This window comes from Benincasa hispida, chromosome 8 (genome assembly GCF_009727055.1).
Source record: "Benincasa hispida cultivar B227 chromosome 8, ASM972705v1, whole genome shotgun sequence".
NCBI lineage: Eukaryota > Viridiplantae > Streptophyta > Magnoliopsida > Cucurbitales > Cucurbitaceae > Benincasa > Benincasa hispida.
The window spans coordinates 40121856-40142107 of NC_052356.1; the positions used below are offsets into that span (position 1 = coordinate 40121856).

Here is a 20252-nt window from a genome sequence, read left to right on the forward strand (position 1 = left end):
CATTTCCCACACTTTGTATTTTCTGACTAACACTTAGATAATTCGTAGCAATAACACTGCTTTACATTTTATCCTTCAAGACTCTGCTCAAACCTTCTTTTCAAAATTTTTACTACGTGTTTGTCTATTCTGTCCAAAACAACGCAATGAGAACCTTGCGCATCTTCAATTTGGGGGTGGGGAAGGTCTGAGCAGATGTGATCAAGTGGATGCGGTCATTAAGAAAATACGTTCATTGTCAAAAAAAAAAAATCATACAAACTCCAATGTCAGTGCAAGGGAAATTCCAAAACAATCCCAACCTGATAAGATTTAAGTCATGAAAGGAACCTGCTCGTAGTTGGATGTTCACATGACACCCGTGGGAGCAAGTCAAAACGAAGGTGGGTTTCCAAGATCGACGCAATATGAAAGAAAAAAAAATGAGAAGAAAAAAATAAGAATATAAGGGACAATTCCTCTGACCAGCAAAAGTTAAACTTAGTTGAAAATCAAGAGTTGAAGTTGAGATTGGCACACAACCATAGTTGGATGTTCACATGACACTCATGGTAACAAGCCAAAAAGAAGGGCGTAACCATGATCAACAATCTCTAATAGAATGATGCAAAGTAGACCATCGCATACAGACGCACCAAGTTGTTTTTGCATGAAGAGGTAAACATTCTTTTCAAAACAAGAAGGGAATTTTTTTAATAGAGATTTGTTGTATAAAAGAATAAGTAGGGCATGTTTATGAATTATCAAGGATAGAAGGAAATTGTGTTGTTAAGTAATGTTGCCTAGGTGGAGCATTCAGAGCAACCAATCAACGTAGAATAAGGATAAGAACTGAACGATATTGCCTTAGTTGAAGATATGTTGAAGATATGCTTGAGGACAAGCATATATCTAAATTTGAGGGTGTGATAACTTGTAGAAATACAAGTTATTTATGTTGTTTTATTTAGATATTGTGGCAAAAAGAAAGAAAAGTTGCTTCGATAGTATAGAAATTGGCTAAGAAATGCGAAAATTATAAATTGTCGTCAATACACCCACTAACATCATTGTGATGATAGAATAGAATGTTTCAGTTTCTGTTTGCAGAAAATCAGTCACCGCATGCGTTCATGGCACAAAGATAAAATAAACAACACATCTATGTCGCATTACGCCCATCAATTGAGATCAAAGAGATGATCAACGCAATGATGGCGTATGCAGCAATCGATCAAGAACTCTAGCGATCAACGCAATTTCAACCGCATGCGATAATAAAAAATAACACCGCATGTGCCGATAGATCGAAGATGTAAAGAGCAACGCATTTGCGGAGGATTCTGACAAGTGTACAACTTTTAGTTATGCATTTCTGATGTGTTGATTGCGTAACAGAAGGAATATTCACTCTGCCATTTTAGGAACTACCATAACCATACAGTGAGGACCACAAAGTTAAAGAGTCAAGCTTCGCTTATAAATAGCTTCTGCAAATTCACTGAAAGATATACATGTATACATAGAGACGTGCATATACTGATTCTGAGAGAGAGACTGGTCTGAAGCGACTTACAGAGTAGATTCGGGTGAACCACGAGACAAGGCTGAGAGGTGAGTCTTTCAGTAGAGAATTCTTCCGATCCCCATAGTTGAAGCTCTGTGCGAAGGTCAATTCTACCGGGAAAGCAAGTCTGAGAGAGAAGCTTTCCTCTCCACTACTTCCACATGCCGGCAAGTACAACCTCCGTTCAGGATCTGTGTCAAGACATTGACACTCTTTCTGTATTCGTTTCTAATCTCTATTTCATCATCTGTATTCATCTTCTCTACTCTTTCATTCACAACATGTATCAGATGCTTAATCTTAGTATTAAATGTTATGATAATCCATATTGTCATCTCACTGTCTCTTTCCGTACATCCATAATCCATTTTCTCCATGATGTATTCTTAATCCCATGAGTAAATAGCAAGAATTAAGTGAGTAAGTTAATTTGTGTTAAGAAAATAATTAAGTTTAGCTAAGGCATGCTCGGTGGCATCTTCACTTGTGAGAGCAGAAGTGTAGATGTTATTCTGCCTATCGAGAGAGGGTTAGAAGAATGCATTAACTAAAGCAAGAAGTATTTCCAGAGATGGAAACAACCTTGCGTTCATCACATTCATCCCTGTTTCACCATAAAGATATGGGAACGCGGCTGATCATCGAGAGGTGTACGCCAAGGGAAAGCGGAACCTTAGTTGTATCTTTAACGCAATTGGAAAACTTGCGTTGTTTTTACTATTTGCTCTTCCTCTTTCTACTTCATTTATAAAGACTTGCCATCGCATACATAGAATCTTTGTACAACTTCACAGTCAGTTCTCAACCTCAGTATCGTGTATAATGTATCTTGTATATTGTATCATATTAGTTTAGGATTTTATTTTATCAACGCAACTTTATTTTATCAACGCAATTTTATTTCATCGCAATTTATATTCTTGTATAAACCCAATTCTTTATTCATTGTTAAACCGGTCGCATGTATCACAAAAGTAACGCATTAACGAAAACAATCCTTGTGTTCGACCTCGGATTATTTTGAGAAACTTGTATTAGAATTATACTTTGTTTCAGTGCAAGGAAACTTGTGACGCACACTACTACATCTCATACTACGAGCATATCATTAACAACGTATATATTTAGACGTAGTATCGCATAAAATTATCTTTATTGCAAAAGAATTGTTCATTCATTTACATTCATATTTGTCCACATGCTTAAAGATAAAGACTAAAATTATGTCATCACATCAGGGTTTGGGACTTGAGGACACTCCTCAACCATGATAAACTCAAGGTTGTTCACCACGAAATTTTTTTTAGTAGATTCTTTCCTATGTATGTAATTGGTCAAATTAAAAAAAGCCACTAACAAAAAATCATACAATGACATGTTGCTGAAAAAACAAACATATTGATTTACATTAGATTTTGGCAAATAATCTTTAAAACAAATCCAATATGGTTTAGCAAAATCTAAATGAACCCCATAACACATCTAATTTTGCTATGATGCTTCAGTGGTTAGGACAAAAGCCACTGAAGGGTAGTCAATTTATCCCTCCTCTGAATTGAGACTCTCAACCAATCATTACATCAGAACAACTTTTGTTCCTATAATGACTAGCCATCATTAATTTGATTAAGGAATCATTAACTTTCTTAACAATTTTTCGTAAATGTGACCCTCTATTTTAGATCCTAGAGTTCTGCCCCAAGCAGCCAATCCGAAGGAAAAAAAATCCGATTGGGGAAAAAACTAAAGTGACCCTATCCATTTCTGAAGTTTGCCTTGATAATGACCAACCGCACAAACCATCTGAATAGGGACGCTCCCAGGGTGCCTCGAGGCCGTCCAAGAAGGTCTCACAGTGCAAACTAATGAAGAAGACCACAGGACATGCTGACACATATCCTTCTCCCACTTACTATAAATACTCTCTCCGTTCACCTTGATATTGACTCATGCAAACACCATCCGAAGGGAGACGATCCCAAGACGCCATGAGGCTAAGTATGAATCTCACATTGTGAACATTCAGGGAGAAACGTGAGTGGAATTGACATATCATATATCTCTTTTCCTCCCACTGAGTATTTTAAAACCTAGGGTTTAGTATACTTAGACAAACACGACTAATGATTTTTACTAAGTGACTATTTAGGTTTGCCCAAAAGTAACTCTTACTTTGGAAAGTTAAACAACTTTTGATCACATTCATTAAACTCTTTAACGAATATATAATCAACTGCTGCATGCTTGTAACAAATCTATCCAATTCACCTTTCCAGGTAGGTTCCCAGGTAGGGGTGTTTCATTTCCGTCGGCTTAAATACCCCAGCCTAGCTAGAACCCGCCTTAGACAAAAGGTCCCTTATAGATAGATTTATCACAAATTTAATCTTTTATGGAAATAAATTTAATCCTATTAAACCGATTCAAAAGATTAAACTTAGATATCTAATCTCATTAGAACCATGAACTTAGATCTAAGACGGGTTTTGGCTAGGCTGGGGTATTTAACATTTGAAGTGGGAGATAGAGTATACTAACCCTTAAAGAACCTTTCTTCAAGTATCCCTCAATCGTTCAGCAACTCGTTCAACAGCATGAACTCGAACGTAATGATCAGAACTCGATCTCAATGAACGACTGAATGAACCTCGATCATAATCTAGTTCAACTTGATCCTCGAATGAAACTAGAACACTACCACAAGAGTTACCTTAGTATTCTCGGTGTGAGAATCCAGGAGTTATAGGCTCTGTGTGACTTTGGATTGAGGAATGAAGGAGGTAGACGATCGAGTACACGATTGAGTAAGTGGGAGATGGATGAAGTCTATCGTATAGAATAGTTACTCGATCGTGTAGTAAGAAGAAGCCTATCGTATAGACTTGCTACTCGATCATGTAGTACTGAGTAACTATTGTATAGAAACTCGATACTTGATCGTTTAGGCTGTGAGACACTATCGTTTAGTAAAACGCTTTTACTCGATAGTTAGTTCTTTTGTCAAAACGACAAAAATGAATCATCATAATTTTGGAAAACAATTTTTCTTTTTATCTCACAGTTACCATAAAACTTCCAATAACCTCCCACTCAATTCAGTTATTAGAGAAAAAGAATAATTAATTATCATATAATTAATATGTTATAAATAAATATAATAACCAACTTATCATATTATATTTATAACATATAGTTTTAATATTTCATCATATGAAACATATAAATCATAGTTTTTTTTCTAGTTTATGATATATAATATAAATCATATTTATATTAATTCCTCCAATTAATGTATCTAATACATCAAATCAATTATATCACATATAACTGAATTTCCTCTTGTTAATTTGAACACTTCAAACTAAGCCAAAATCTTATTCTCAACTTGAACCCATTGAGCTACCAAAGGGACCTCATGGACCTATAGTTTGAAGCTCCAATGGTACGTGAATAACTGACTAAACTCTTTAATCACAATATTCACCATCCATTAACTATCAGGCACTAAAGACTGATAGTTGCACTCTTCGCACTACAGATATATTTTTGTGTCCATATGTCCAATCAATAGTGTGATGACCCTTCACAAATCGCTAGTAATTACAGTTAGGCCAATTTACCATTTTGCCCCTATAGTTACATCTCACTCCTTAAGTACCACTGATTTCTCTAATGAACAATAAGTCATAGTCCTACTATGACTAAGTCCTCTCGGGTCAGGAGAGGGTTTGTCCACTATGTTCAAGACCCGGAATCTGCCCTTAAGGGAGCAATTTATCTACTTACCCCTACTTCGGGGAAGGAGTGAATTCCGTCTTATGCAGCTGAGTTCCTAGCTCCCTAATCAGACGAATCCCCAAAATGGTAAGCTTGTTGAATTGGCAATCTGGCCACTCTCACCCATACAAATAAAAGGACTGCTCTCATGAGTAGGAGTTCCCAACTCACTCAGGATTAAGGTCATATCACATATGGTCATTCTAGTAAAATGTAAGTCTCTATTATTAACAGCGTTATATAAAGAGACTAATCATTTCGTGGTTTAGTCTTATACAAACTCTTTGTATATGATACCCTCGCTCGCATGTCTCCACATGAATGGTCAAGATCAGACCATTGTCATCAGGATAAGGTATCCCTCCTTTATCCATCTACTACAGACCATTTAGGTTATTATTAAGGCACGATCTACTTGTATGTCTCCATATACATACTTAAGTTACATAAAATAACCCTGGATCTTAGTTTATTGGATTGAGTAAATACTTATAAAATAACATTTATTTTATTAATAACAATATGTTTATGGAATGTTTACAAACTACGAGACTACTAGGAGAATTAGGATACCAATCCCAACACCTATGAACCAACCCAACCCAGAAAATTTTCATTTATTTGAACCCAACCTAATTTAAATGAGTTGATAACCCAACCCAAACTGCACATAAGTTAATCAGTTTTTTTGGGTCATAAGATTTTTTGAACACCTCTACGAGCGCCCCAAACAACCACTTAATGAGATATTATGAATTGAGCTAAATAAAATTCGAACTACATGTATATGTCGAGATTTGCTTACACATATTATATGATACATCTAATTTTAGGTTGTACACTTACGGGATATGAGCGTCGTGACTTTAACAGTTACACTGGTACTATCGTAGTGCGATTGCGGCCAAGCGTTCCTCCATGACGACTGCTCTGGCTGCTCTTCAATTCGCCTTCCTTTCTCCAGCCGCTTCCAAAAAATTTGCATATCCCGTAAGCTTCTCTTCCTCCTAAAATTTCACTTCCAAATTTGGTTTAATTCAGATGCCGCACTAGTTTTTTAATCAAATTTGTAGTGTAATGTAATCAAATTCCACTTATACTACCTGAATCGATTGCTTGTTACTTCATTTTTGTCTAAATACCTAGATTCTAGTTTGTTTGTATCATGTATCGCTACTGTTTTCTAAAGAAGGTGTGTATTGTTCAGCATTTCTTCAGCTCTTCTAGGCGTAGAAATGGCGTACAATTCGTGAGTTGTGCCAATGCTTTCAATCCAAGAAATGCCCAAGGTGCTTTTCTTCTTTCTCTTTTAGCTCTTTTTGTGAATTAAGTTCCCGAAATGACACAGTGAGTTTCAGGTGCTTTTGACCCTGAATTGCGTTCTGTGCTTGAACTCGCCACAAATTCTGAATTATATGAGCTTGAGCAAATCCTTTTCGGTCCCAGGTTGTTTTGCCTTCATTTGTTGCATTGTTTAGAAGCATTGTAGCTATAGTAATATGCCAAAGTATGTTTGCTGGGATTTGTTTTTCTTTTCTTTTTTTGAATTTTAAGAAGAGGTGAAGGGAACATATTTTATCATGAAATTTCTAGATTTCCATTTTATTTTTAGGAGGCTGATCTTGTATTGGTGACTTGCAGTTACTTCAGCCCTTTGATGAAATCGATTACAAACAGAGGCCAGACTGACTATGCCATGATTGAGGAAGACCTTGAAGAGAGAGATGATTTTATTTCAACGCTAGAGTCTCGATTCTTGTATCTAGCGGCTGATGCTCGGTCGACATTAAGGTTTCAAAATTTCTGATTAGACTTTATGCTTAGTTCATATTGCTTGGTGTGTGAGGTCACCATTGAAATTCCATGCTACTGTAGTGCTACTGGGTTGCATTACTGGAAATGTCTGCACACGTTTTACTGTACCTGTAGTTAACCTTTGTGAGGCTGAAAAATGGTTATCTCATAAGGCTTATTCAAGAACTTTTCTACTCATCAATTTTATGTGAATTTCATGTCAATTATATGAATTTATTTCATATGTTGTTCTTGAAAGGGGTTGGAGACCATCTTATAGAGATGTCTTGCTTACAGTGAGAAAAAAGTTAAACGTTGCTTGCTCAACCAAGTTGTCATCAGAAGACCTCGAAGCAGAAATATTTCTTCATTTGTTACAGGAATATGCAAGGTACTTCTCCTAGAATTGCATTTTAAGGTTGTAGAGGCTATAAGCAAATTTTATACTTTTGAGTTGATCATGTAAAATTTGAACGTGTTGCTATATCTTGATCGTTAATCACTGGATACATTAATACAAACATATATTTATCAGTAAGTGAATAGAAATTTCAGTTTTAGGAGTCGTGGTAAATAAAAATACACAGATTAAATCAATTCTTTGAGGAAGTATGCTACAAAACATAGAAAGTTAACAAACAGATGAGGCAATCATCTCAAGTTAAGGATTTGCAACTATGAATGGATATTGCAGTACTAAAATCACCAATGTCAATCATTTTAAAAATATTAAGAAATCTGTGAACAGAACCTCATTAATATTACATTTCTTTCAATGCTCTAGATTTATAATCTATTCAATATGGTCTCGTAGTAACTAGATAATCAAGTTTCAGACATGAATCAAGTGCATATTTTCTTGTGTGTAAGTTGGTAAGTCTGAAAACTTTGTCCTTGTCCATGTAGTGAAGAATCAGTAACGCAGTCTAACCTTGAAGGTAGTCTACAACTTGGACTCAATCAGTGGAAGGTGCAAACTTTAGCAGCTACTGATGGAGCATCTGACCTGCAATCCTTGATATTAAAGGTATCGGTTTCAGTAGATCTTTTAGCACATGGCGTGTTTCAGTTCTCATTTAGCACGATTGCATCCTGACATATCTGTCTCTCTCGACAGGGTGGTAGTTTGATAACTATGGTTAAAATGTTTCAAGTGGTAAGAATACATTATACAACCATCCTTTTTTATTCTGATTTTTTTTTCTTAAGAAGCTTTCCCCTTTTGGCAGTTTGCTAAGACATTATCTGGGAAGATGTTCCAAGAAGCAGCCAACTATCAAATTAAAAAGGAAATCATCAAAAAGGTACTCGGTAACATCTAAAGCATTCTTCATTCTTCATGTGTGGACCTAGAAATAAATACCATGGTTCAGAGAGAGCAGCTTAAAGCAACTGAGAATGTCAATCTTTGCTTTTATGCTCTTGCCATCCAATAGGCATCTTTTACTTGGAAGGTTTGCTTTCTGAGCCTGATTTGGTGGAATGGTTTTTCTATTATTATTATTATTATTATTATTATTTTATTTCCCATGGGAACAAGGAATCTCCTTTGGAAGTATGGAGGTTCCGTCATGGGAACAAGGAATATCTTGTGAAAATATGGAAGTTCCTCCATTGGAGTGAGGAATCTCTTCTGAAAACATGGAGGCTCTGCCACGGGAACAAGGAATATCTTTGAATATATTCATTGACCCCGCTGCTTCTTGTTCCTTCAATGTGTGCTGTTTTGTTTTTTGTGCTATTACTGTGGTAGATTTGTTTATGAACTAAAGTTTAAGCCTTGTAGCTCTTAAAATTGTACATGCCTACCTGAAAAATTTATAAAGCATTATATTTATACTGAGTGCGGATTGAGCTTGAGGAGAAGAAAGTTTCATCCCCTAGATAACCTATCTGTATTTAAAACTTTGAAGTTTATTCATCTCCTGAATACACTTCATTTTATTTTACAAAGTTCTCCCTTTCCTAATGAATGAGAGATACATAAATTTATTGTCTATAACGTTACTTGTGCTCCACCCATCTATTTGTTTTGTAGTATAGTCTTTCCAGTTTCCACAGTTTTTCTGAAATGCGAGAGTTTTTTTGTAAACTTTTGCCAGCAACCCATGCAAAATTTTAAAACAATAATTGATTAAAAAAAAAGGGGTCAGAAACAACATATCTTTTCTTAAACATCTGCCTGATCTTCTTTTCCGCCTCCTAAAATTGGTTTTTTTTATGTAATACCTTTGGAATCTGATTCTTAACTAGTATACATTTGTTTGCAATGGAGTTCCGTATTAAGTTTGACTTATGTAGAGGTTTTCAACAAGTTGCTCAAACCAGGTCTTAATTTCTGTTTCTTCGCCCTCTAACATAAATGAGTGACTCCATTGTTTGGTTCTTAGTATCTTATCGTCACTGCTGATGTATCTTTTCACTTCTTCTGCACTGAAAATTTAAATCAAATGTTGTCAATACTCTAGCAATATAAATGACTGATGAACTAATAATACGATTACCTTAACCTTTATTCTTCACCTTCCTGACTCTTTAGGGTGGACAGTTAGCTGCAGCAAATCTTGAGTCAAGAATGGCCTTGCTCGTTGCCCAAAAGGTGATTGTATTTTTTATTTTATTTTATTTTATTTTTTGCTTTTTGATGATGTGATTTGCATGCCAAATTGTCAATTTGGGTGAAGGTCTGATGTGAAATTAATTGATGGTATTTTAGAACGTAACATTAACTAGTATGTTTGGAATAATTTTGGAAAAAACGCTTTTTAAACAAATTCATTTTTTCTATAAGCACATTCGAAAACATTAATAACTTCAAGTTTGTTTTGTATAGCATCTCGAGATTTTAGAGGATCAAAAAGCGTTTTTAAGGAAAATCTTGATAAACAAAAAAATACCTTTAACAAAATTGGATTATTTTGGGAGATAGATTATCCAAAAATGATGATAAAGTGATTAACAAAAATTCCTCTAAAAATTTAAGAATTGTTTAAATTACTCATTAAGAAATTTAAGGCAAAAACATTTCCATTGAAAATATTCTTTTAAGAAGTGCTTATACTAGAAGGTATTCAAGCATCTCTTCGAGTGGAAACAATTTTAGTTTTAGCCCACGGGCATTCATTGGATACTCATTCAGCTTTATCTTTGAATATTGAGATATCTAGTTCTTGCAATTTGGACAGGGTCTTGCAGGTGCCGCTTCAAGGTATCTGGGTTTCAGAAGCATGATGACTTTGCTCGGCCCAATGTAATTACCTCTTCTGCAATTCACTTTATGATCTTATGACTTCAATTTTCTCAATCTCTCTCTCTCTCTCTCTTAAAAGAAAAAGGGTGGGATAGAGGATGATTGCTTTCAATATTCTTCACTTACATTTGGATGCAAGTATTCTATTTTTACATACTTTGAGCTTTTGATGGTAATGGTATTGATGATGACTATTGATTATTGAATATTGTCAATTTGAAAAATCCTATCAATTGAAACTTATAGAGAGGAAATTAATCGTATGGTTTAGGCCTCATTTGATAACTTCTTAGTCTTTGGGTTTTTTTTTTTAAAAAAGAAAAATTTAAACTTATAAACATTACTTCTACTTTATAAGTTTCTCCGGTCTGTCATCAACTATTTCTACCAATTTTTAAACCAAGTCATGTTTAAACTAGGTCCCATTTGATAACCATTTAGTTTTTTGTTTTTTATTTTTGACAATCAAGCCTATAAACATCTCTTCTACCTCTAAATCTCTTGCTTTGATATCTACTTTTGATCCATGTTTTAGAAAAATGGTAGGTTTTAAAAACTTTTTTGGTTTTTGGAATTTGGCTAAGAATACAACTCTTCTACTTAAGATTGATACAAACCATGGTAAGAAAATGAAAGGAAATAAGTTTAATTTTCAAAAACCAAAAACCGAAAACGAAATGGTTCCAAACAAGGCCTTAAAACCCCCTTTTTATTTTTGGAATTTGACTAAGAATTCAAATCTTTCTTAAAGAAAGATGAAAACCACCCTACCCTAAGAAAACTGAAAATGAAAGCATTATCATTTATTTGCTTTCCAAACATGGCCTAGTTCATTAGCAGGAAACTCTATAACATACACACGCAGACATATGCTTGATACATACGTTTCCTTGTTGATAATTAATTTAATACCAACCAGTTTATAATTGTTTGTACCTGATTCAGGTTTTGGGGAACATTTCTGGCGGATATGGTGATTCAGATGATGGGAACTGATTATGCTAGAATATTACGAGCAATTTATGCTTTTGCACAGGTAATCTTCTCTTGCCTACCTGTGGTTCGACTCATCATTCATAATCTCAGTGCGGGAGACATGAGCATGATAGGAAATAAAGGTCGTAATTAGGTTCACATTATGTTCATTACCAGTCAAGTTTTTAATGGTCCAAATTGGTTGTTTCTCCAGTAGAGGCCTACTAGCCAAACCTTCCACACTCGAACCCGAACACAAAGCTTTTCCTGGATAGAGGGTTAGATGGGTTTGACATAAATCATGGTTATATTACAATTTTAGTTTTTGAAATTTGTGATTAAAATTCAGAGACCATTGAACTTTCAAATTTGTATTCATTAGGTCCCTAAACAAACTTTTAATTTTGTGTAATAGGCCCCTAATATTTGATTTTTTTTTAAAAGAAAATAATCGATTTGTTAGATATAAATTTAGATTTTATGCCAAATAGGACCCTAAACTTTCAATTTTGTTCGGTAGATCCATGAATTAAAAAAAAAAAATCAAATAGGTCATGGACCTATTAGACACAGCATTGAAAATTAAGGATTTTATTGATACAAAATTAAAAGTTTAATAACCTTTTAAAAGTTCGTAGACCAAATAGACACATATCTCCAAAGTTCAGAGACTAAACTTATGATTTAGTTAAATGATTATTTTCGGAAGCCTTGTTGTGGCAAACAGAGCAAGCAGAATAGGCCTACTACCAACTAGACCTTTGGCTCCAACTATGGCAAGTTTCGAGTGTCATGGATCTTAAAAGCTTTACAAAAAAAAAGTGGATAAGGAGAATTATAAAGTAAAAGGGAGGAGAGGCAGAGGGGAATATTAAAGGTAAAATTAAGTAGTGCTAGCCAGGTAAGGATTAATGGACGAATGCAAAGGAGGAGGATGGAATTAAGAACGAAGGAAAATATGATGAATGTATCTGATACGAATTCGAGTGTTAAACTTTCATTAGTAAGTCTAGTTATAGCTTAAACAAATGAGATATGGAGATTTAAACTTCCAACTTAAAAAATAGGAGTTACATACCAATCACGGTGAGTTATGTTCACTTTAACAGGTTGGCTAGATGGTTAATCATGTTATATTGTTTTGCATGGCAAGAACACGAAACTTTCAGGAATCGTAGAATTGAAATAGAAGAATAGTATGCTTTGGTTGATTATTTTTCATGGGCACTGAGAAAATTGACTGTTTTCATCCAGATTCGGATTACACGCACGTATAGACTACCTTCGTCGATAAGTGACCAACAAAGTATTTGAACTTTTCATGGGGATTGATTTGCTTGGCTTCTGGAGAATCGAAGGAGGAATCATCTTGTTGACTATCATCAACGTAAAGCTTTGATTAAATAAGCTTTTTAAATACTTCCATATGTGTATATCGCAAGCCCAGTTGAAGTCAGATGCAAATATTTTGTAATTTACCTTTGGATGTTTACATCCTGCCTTAGATTTGGAAACATTGAAGTTGTCTCTAATGGAAATTCACCTGTATTTTCCATTTGATCTAAATAAGAGTTCTGTGAATAATAGAATGAATGTTTATATTTAACCTTGCATGGTATATATCATAATTTGAAAACATTAAAAAGAAAAAAAAAGAAAAAAAGAAAAAAAAGAAAAAAATGTGAAAAAGACTATGATATAGCTCATTTTCGTTTAATTCAATATACAAATGTGGAAAGATTTTTCATTTTGAACTGAAAAGTGATCATATGGCTAAGGTGTAATTAATTTTACAAAATCTATAATCCTAATAGTCATTAAATTAAAAGTTTCAGATATCGGATCTATTTTGGTGTTTCGTGTTTTTTGTTTTCTGTGGAAGGCTATGTTAAATTGTTGTTAAACTTGATAAATTTATATCGGATTCAAGCAAATCAAACTAAAAAATGCCTTCAAACTCTGGTAAAGTATAGGATAAGACAGAAAAAAAAAAACACAATTTTAAAGCATACAAATTTGATTACATTTACCAAAGATCCAACTTGCCAAAAAGGTAAAATAACCCCAGAAGTTCAAAGGGTTCAAATAATTTTGTTCACTATGTTATAGTACAAAATCTTAAATATAGTCCTTCAAAGTTAATTTTTATTAAAATAGATTAAATAATAACAATAATTTTCATACAACAAAAGACCTCGTAAATATATTGTCATATGTATAGATGGGATGTTCATAGAGACTAAATTTTTTAGAAAAAGAAAATCAACAAAAAATACTAACTTTGGACCAAAAATGGTATTTTAACACATTTAAATTGTAAAATTGGAAAGTATACGAAGCAATAATGTCAGAAATTGGCTTTGAAGTTGAACACAAAAGGATAGGAACAAATTTATGCAGTGCTTACGTGAAAAAGGAAGAGGCAAATGGAGAAAAGAAGGCGCTGGCTTCTTTTGATAAAGTAGAGAGCTTTTTTATGTTCTTAATTTGTTATTATTATTATTATTATTATTATTATTATTAGTTCTTTTTTTATTTATAAAATATAAATAATATAGAAAGCTTTTGACTTTTTTCAGTTCTTTTCTTTTTAGCGAACTTGTCTTTTTGATGCAAAAGAAATGTCTCTCTCCACTTTCACATGGTTTGTTTCTTTTGAGACATCACTATTCCAACTTTAAGGAGCAAAATTTCGATTTTCTTTTCTTCCCTTTTATATGTTTTCATATATATGGGGCTTCTACATCCATTTACTATTCTCTATCATCATCATTATTATTTTTTGCGATGTATATTCTAACACGTTAGTACACTAAATTATAAGAAATATCCTTTATTATTATTTTTTTTTTTTAAAGAATATCGATGTATATGTATTTTTAAAAGTTGTAATATTATTCATAAACTTTTTGAAACGTTTAAAAACTATATTTGAAGTAAGTTTTTAGAAGAAAAATTGAAACTTGGTACGATGAGTTATTTAAATTTTTGTTTTAAATTATCGCCACATTCGTTCATGTCTCGATTTTCTTTTTGTAAAGAATTTTTATATTAACAATAATTTTGAAACGTTTATGAAATTTTAGAGGTAATATTGCAACTTTCAAAAGTGGGATATTTTTTAAATAAATGGGAGTTCAATGTTTTTTTTAAAAAAAATTTATAATTAAACCTGGTTCTAACATATGGTGTGCACACATATATATGACAAGAAAATATATTAATAACCATTTTATGAAAGGTTTAAGATCGAGAATTTGAGCGAAATCGAGAATAGTTTAATTGGTTCAAGAATATATATTATTGACTAGAATTTCAAAAGTTTGAATCCTCCAACTTTCCACATATGGTTGAAAAAAAAATGAAATGAGAGAATTTAAATCAGAACCCTATAATTATAATGCTAAATATAAAATAAAAATATAAGTAAATGTGATCTTTAATATCCAACAAATGAACCTATTAAAAATGTGAAAGCAACGCCATATCATTATAAATACTATAAATTCAAACGACTAAGTTGATCATAATTCAATTAGTGAAGACATAGGTTAACAATCAAAATGTTAGAGGTTTGACTTCCCGATACACCACTTATGTGGAGCTCAAAAAATAAATGAATAAATAAATTCAATTTTAATTAAACTCTGTTGGATAACTATTTGATTTTTTAAAATTAAACCTACAAATCTCACTTTCATCCGTCGAAAACACGCACACAAATACTAATATAAAATCTAAGCCATAAAAAAAGAAGTAATATTAGCATACTCAAATTCAGATAAAAGAGCAGTGATATAGTCACGATCCTAACGCTAAATTCAACCACAAAAAAAAAAAAAAAAAAAAAAAAAAAAAAAAAAAAAGAAGACTAATATTACTCGTAATTCTAATAAAAAATAAAAGAAAAATAACACAACTGAAATTGAATTAATAAATGATATTTATTTCTTTTTCTTTTTCATAAGTCGAAAGTTAAATTCAAGTTTGATATAAATGATATTGATCATTTTACCCTTTAATTTTAAGATTTGATTCTGTGAAACTAATCTGTTTAAGCTTGAGTTTAATTATTTAAATATATAGGGGGAAAACGAATTTTTAAGATCTTGTTTGGTTTCTTTTTCGTTTTTTTTTTTTTTTTTTTTGAAAATTATGTCGATTTTCTCTAAATTTCTTATCATGGTTTGCATATTTCTTAAATATAAGAGTTGTATTATTCTTAACCAAATTCAAAATATTTTTTTTTAAAAAAAACTATTTTTTATTAATTTTCAAAATTTTTTACTTCTTTTTTTAAAACATTTAATAAAAAGTAGACAACAACTCAAGAAATTTAGAGATGGAAAGAGTGTTTATATATAAGTTTAATTTTCAAAAATAAAAATTTAAAAACAAAAATGCCAATAAAACTTAATTCCATTTTTTATATTGGTGTTAGAGGAGAGAATATATTATGGGATTTCTCCATGAATGGACCAAAATAAGGCCCAATATTACCTACATAAAATTTCAATATTTACAAAGCTATCTGACACAAAATAATTAGAGATCTTTATATAATATATTAATTACTATAATAACCTTCCAATGTTGTGATTTTTATTTTTAAAAAACATTAATACTCAAAATACTCAAAAGGAAAATAATCCATAAAATAACTTCCATGTATGCAATAAATGTTATCGAGGCCAAACACGTTGATTTGGACTTTGCAACAAACCAATATTCTTTCCTAGGCTTAGAAAATACTATTTTTGGTCCAAATCTTGTTATTTTCTCGATTTTATTACTTATCTTTTTATTTTATGCTGATTATGTCATTCGTTTTAAAATAACCCACAAAAAATTATATAATAAGAATCTTCAGAAGTTAATAATAAAATACAATATGATTAATTATATAATATGGATATTTGGTGAGATAAAAATATAAAAATGGGGAAAACTCATTAATAAAAAAAAAGTTATTTGATACATTTTTTTCAGACATTTTTGAAAATATACCATAAAGTTGAATTCATTTTACATAATTTTTCGTATCTTAATAAATAGAGAGGCCACGTCAGCCTCCCTTTCTGGAAATTGTGGTGAGACTTGAGAGTGACAATAATCTAGGCCAACAATAAAATAAATAATAATAAGACGATAAAATAATAACAAAAACAATATAATCAATAACAAAAAAAATAAACTACGAACGTTGTTATTTATTTAAAAAAAATATCCTCATAATTCCACAAATTACAACATCATTTTTGACCTTTCATAAACGTTTCAAAAATACTATTAAAAAATAAATTCTTTAAAATTTTGAATAGAATTTGAGATAAAAATGATGTGTCAGTGATCTAGAACGACAAAAAATTTAGATGATCACATTATTTAGGTCACCATCATACAAGTTTAAGCCTCAAATTCATTCGAAATTTTAAAATATTTTTATTTTAAGGGTAATTTTGAAATGTTTTTATAAAATTGAATAGTAATACTACAACTTAATTTTAAAAGTGTATGGATACTTTTTAAACAAATGTCAAAAGTTCGAGATTATTTATTATAATTTAACCAATAAAAAATATCTCTCGGCCAAGGAAGCCAACATTCACTTTACTTAAACATCAACAAAACCTTGAGATGGAGAAATTATCGGAGAACTGAGTGGACACAAATGATTAAAAGGAACAAATTATAACTAAATAATAATTTCTCTTTAGAAAGGCTGGTTGAGTGTTTAAATCATATTAATAACTCTAATTTCTAAATAAAAAAATCTATTAAATCAATTAAAATATTAATAACTTTAAACTATACTAATGTCCATCTCCACATAATTAAAATCTAATTTAATACTTACATTTTAAAAAGGGTTATTTTCAAATAAAGAAAAACAAATCAATTTATTGATAGAAGTCTATTGCGATCTACCACTCAGTGATAGAAATTTATCGCGATTTATTACTGATAGACAATAGACATTTTGTTATACTTAAAAATATTTTAAGTAGTTTTATTAAAATAATTATATTTTTTAAAATGTAAATTATAGAAAAAATACCACATGGTACACTTAAATTTATAATAGAACCTACCAAACAATTTACATATATTTTGTTAGATGCTATAACTACAAGGAGATTTACATAACTTTTAAAATGTCAATTTATATTATTATTATCGTCGGCAAAAACATATATAGTTTAAGTAGTTTCCCATTACATTTTTTTAATAAGTCATAAATTTGAATCATCACTCATATATTATATACATACATATCGACATAAATACACAAAAATATATAATTTCTCTGTCCTATTATACATATATAGACAATATATCACCAAATGAAAGATTGGAGATTAAACAGGGGTAACATATCTTATAGTTTTAAAAATTTTAATTATAACATCTTACAAAGAGAACAATTTGTATCTACCAAAAACAAATTCTAATTCTATCCCTAATTAGGCAGATAAATTATTACAAGGGTCAGAATCTGTCATAGCAATAGTGCTTATAAATACAAATAGGATAGATATATATATCAACATATAATTTGAGGTTGTAATCAATGGAACCCTAGTAACCTTAGAGGTAGCCCAACTTTTTTTTTTCTTTTGTGATATAAAAGTTTGAAAAAAAGGGAAAATAGATTTGACCCATGTGGCTTATAGATCTCAATAATAGACAACAACCAAAGCTTTTGGTCCATAAGCTAGTTTTGAGTTATTTGAATAGTTGTCGTATTTTATTAATTATTTTAATATACGTAAGAGACATTTATATTTAACTTGATTGATAAATTACGACATAAATGCATCAATTGAACTGTATTCAAGTTTTTGTTGATAAAAGAATTGATTAATTAAAAAAATCAATATCGTAAGCCAATTTCAAATAATTTATCAAACGAGTATCGATAATTACCAATTTCCAACGTTAGCCCCATTTTGATTCCAATATTCCCCAAAAGATATTGAGAGAAGGGAAGAGAGATCATGTGTGTATGTCCAAGGGGATTGAACAAGCTAAGGGCATTAATTTTGATCTTTTGAAAAGAAAAATAACAAAAGGCTGAAAAAATGTTAATGGAAAAAAGCAAAAACAACAAGTCATGTTATTATCAAATAGGGGAATCCAATAATAAAATAAAATAAAATACAATAAAATATAGTAGGGAAAGAAGGCCAATTGGGAAGATGATGGGAGTCCCCAAGATTGTTTTTTTTTAAAAAAAAAAAAAAAGAAAAGAAAGAAAACATGCACATGCAAGAATGTCCTTTTGGCACAATCATGTTTATGTGTGTGTTTTGATCCCAAAATCCAATCATACCCAATTAATTAATTTAACTTCAAACTATATTAACATNATAATCACCTTTCTTTTTGTCAATTAATTATGTGAAAACAAATCAATAACCACTAAACAACAACAAACCCATTACTTTTTTGATTGTAAATCAATTCATAAAGTTAATTATTCATGTGGGTCTGCCTTAATTTCTAAGATATTTGTTTTTCTCCTTTAGGACACTTTTATTTATTTATTTTAAAAATACCAAATAAAGTTAAGTTTCATGATATGGTGTAGGGTTCAAGTTAATTTCCCTTGACATAAAATTAAATTGGTCCCACCATCCTTCTTCTTCTTCTCCTTCTTTTTTTTTTTCCTTTTTTTTTTTAAAAAAAAAAAAATGGTTCCCCACAACAACCAAGCCAGCAGCCACCATTATTAACTTTTGAAGTTTCTTCCTAAGATTCTTTATATAAAGTTTAATTACATCTTCAGAATTATAACTTAGAGCTGTCAAGCATCATGGTACCTTCATGGAGCTCTGTCTCCTCTTATATATATATATATTTTTAAGTATATTTTATATCAAAGTTGTATTCTTATAATTAACATATATTTGACATGTAAAATCTATTTTTATATAATATTCAATGATACATATTGATACAAGAAATTGTTTGAATTTTCTGATAATCCATTAAAAAAATGGAAAAAAAAAACACTGGAAATTATATATAAATATGAATACAAACACTATATAGAAGTGAGAAGCTATGTATGATATCTTTTATTGGTAAATTTAATCTATGATCATTCTTAACTAATATTATAATGTTAATATATAACAAACACATTTCTTTATAGGATTACAGAATTCAAATAAGCCTTAAAAGAGATTTGAATCTATAATCATAAAGAATGTTTCTAATATTTTTAACTAGATCCAATAACTCATCTATTTATTAGTCTTAAATAAATTTTATTATTGTAATAGCTAAAAGAGAGTTTATTGTTATTATTGACTAAAAAGATTAGAGGTTGAATCTTTCACTCTTCAACATAAAAGAAAATCAATTTATACCAAACGTTGAGGTTTTATAAATTAAACTCTAAACTAGTAATTGTAACAATTTAAATCATAAATTTTCGTGAGTATATCAATTTACACCCTCATTTTGATTTCGTTCAAGAATATTGGATCAAGTGCATAGTTGTTTTCTCAAATATTGGATCAAACAAAAAATAGACATTAAAATGTATGCATGAACGATTTCCAAGGAATTCTTAATTGAGAGTCTAAATTAATTTGTTTATTAAAATATAGGCTTTTGATCATAATAATTTAAGTCTCACACGATATTTATCTAAATAGAACATAATGAAAAGTATAAATTGATAAGGTGATGAATGTTGGATACAATTATCAATTTAGGATTTTAATTAATATTTTCCATATATATTTATATATATACACACAATAGTTATGAGCATTAAATAATGAACGTATCTTTGAAGAGGAAATCAAGATATGGCATTTACTTTAATTAGATGCGGCATGCCTATTTTAAATTTGGTGAACTCAAATCATGATGACTAAAATGAATTATTCAATAGAA

General features: G+C 30.9%; 1 protein-coding gene across 1 annotated transcript; it reads left to right on the forward strand.

Annotated features, from left to right (window-relative positions):
- The first annotated feature begins 6148 nt into the window (after nt 1-6148).
- Nucleotides 6149-12941, forward strand: LOC120082484. The gene is made up of 12 exons (XM_039037669.1): nt 6149-6313; nt 6531-6612; nt 6682-6769; nt 6965-7114; nt 7377-7508; nt 8024-8144; nt 8235-8273; nt 8347-8421; nt 9657-9716; nt 10303-10367; nt 11313-11403; nt 12597-12941. The coding sequence occupies exons 1-12, from the start codon at nt 6242-6244 to the stop codon at nt 12654-12656; spliced, it is 1035 nt and encodes a 344-aa protein (XP_038893597.1). The 5' UTR covers nt 6149-6241; the 3' UTR covers nt 12657-12941.
- Nucleotides 12942-20252: the final 7311 nt, after the last annotated feature.

Bases quoted from the DNA above. Each gene is read 5' to 3' on its own strand.
- LOC120082484 (XM_039037669.1), top strand. From the start codon at position 6,242: ATGACGACTGCTCTGGCTGCTCTTCAATTCGCCTTCCTTTCTCCAGCC. The intron at 6,613-6,681 runs GTGCTTTTCTTC...AGTGAGTTTCAG, and splicing joins CAATCCAAGAAATGCCCAAG to GTGCTTTTGACCCTGAATTG. The intron at 8,274-8,346 runs GTAAGAATACAT...CCCTTTTGGCAG, and splicing joins TGGTTAAAATGTTTCAAGTG to TTTGCTAAGACATTATCTGG.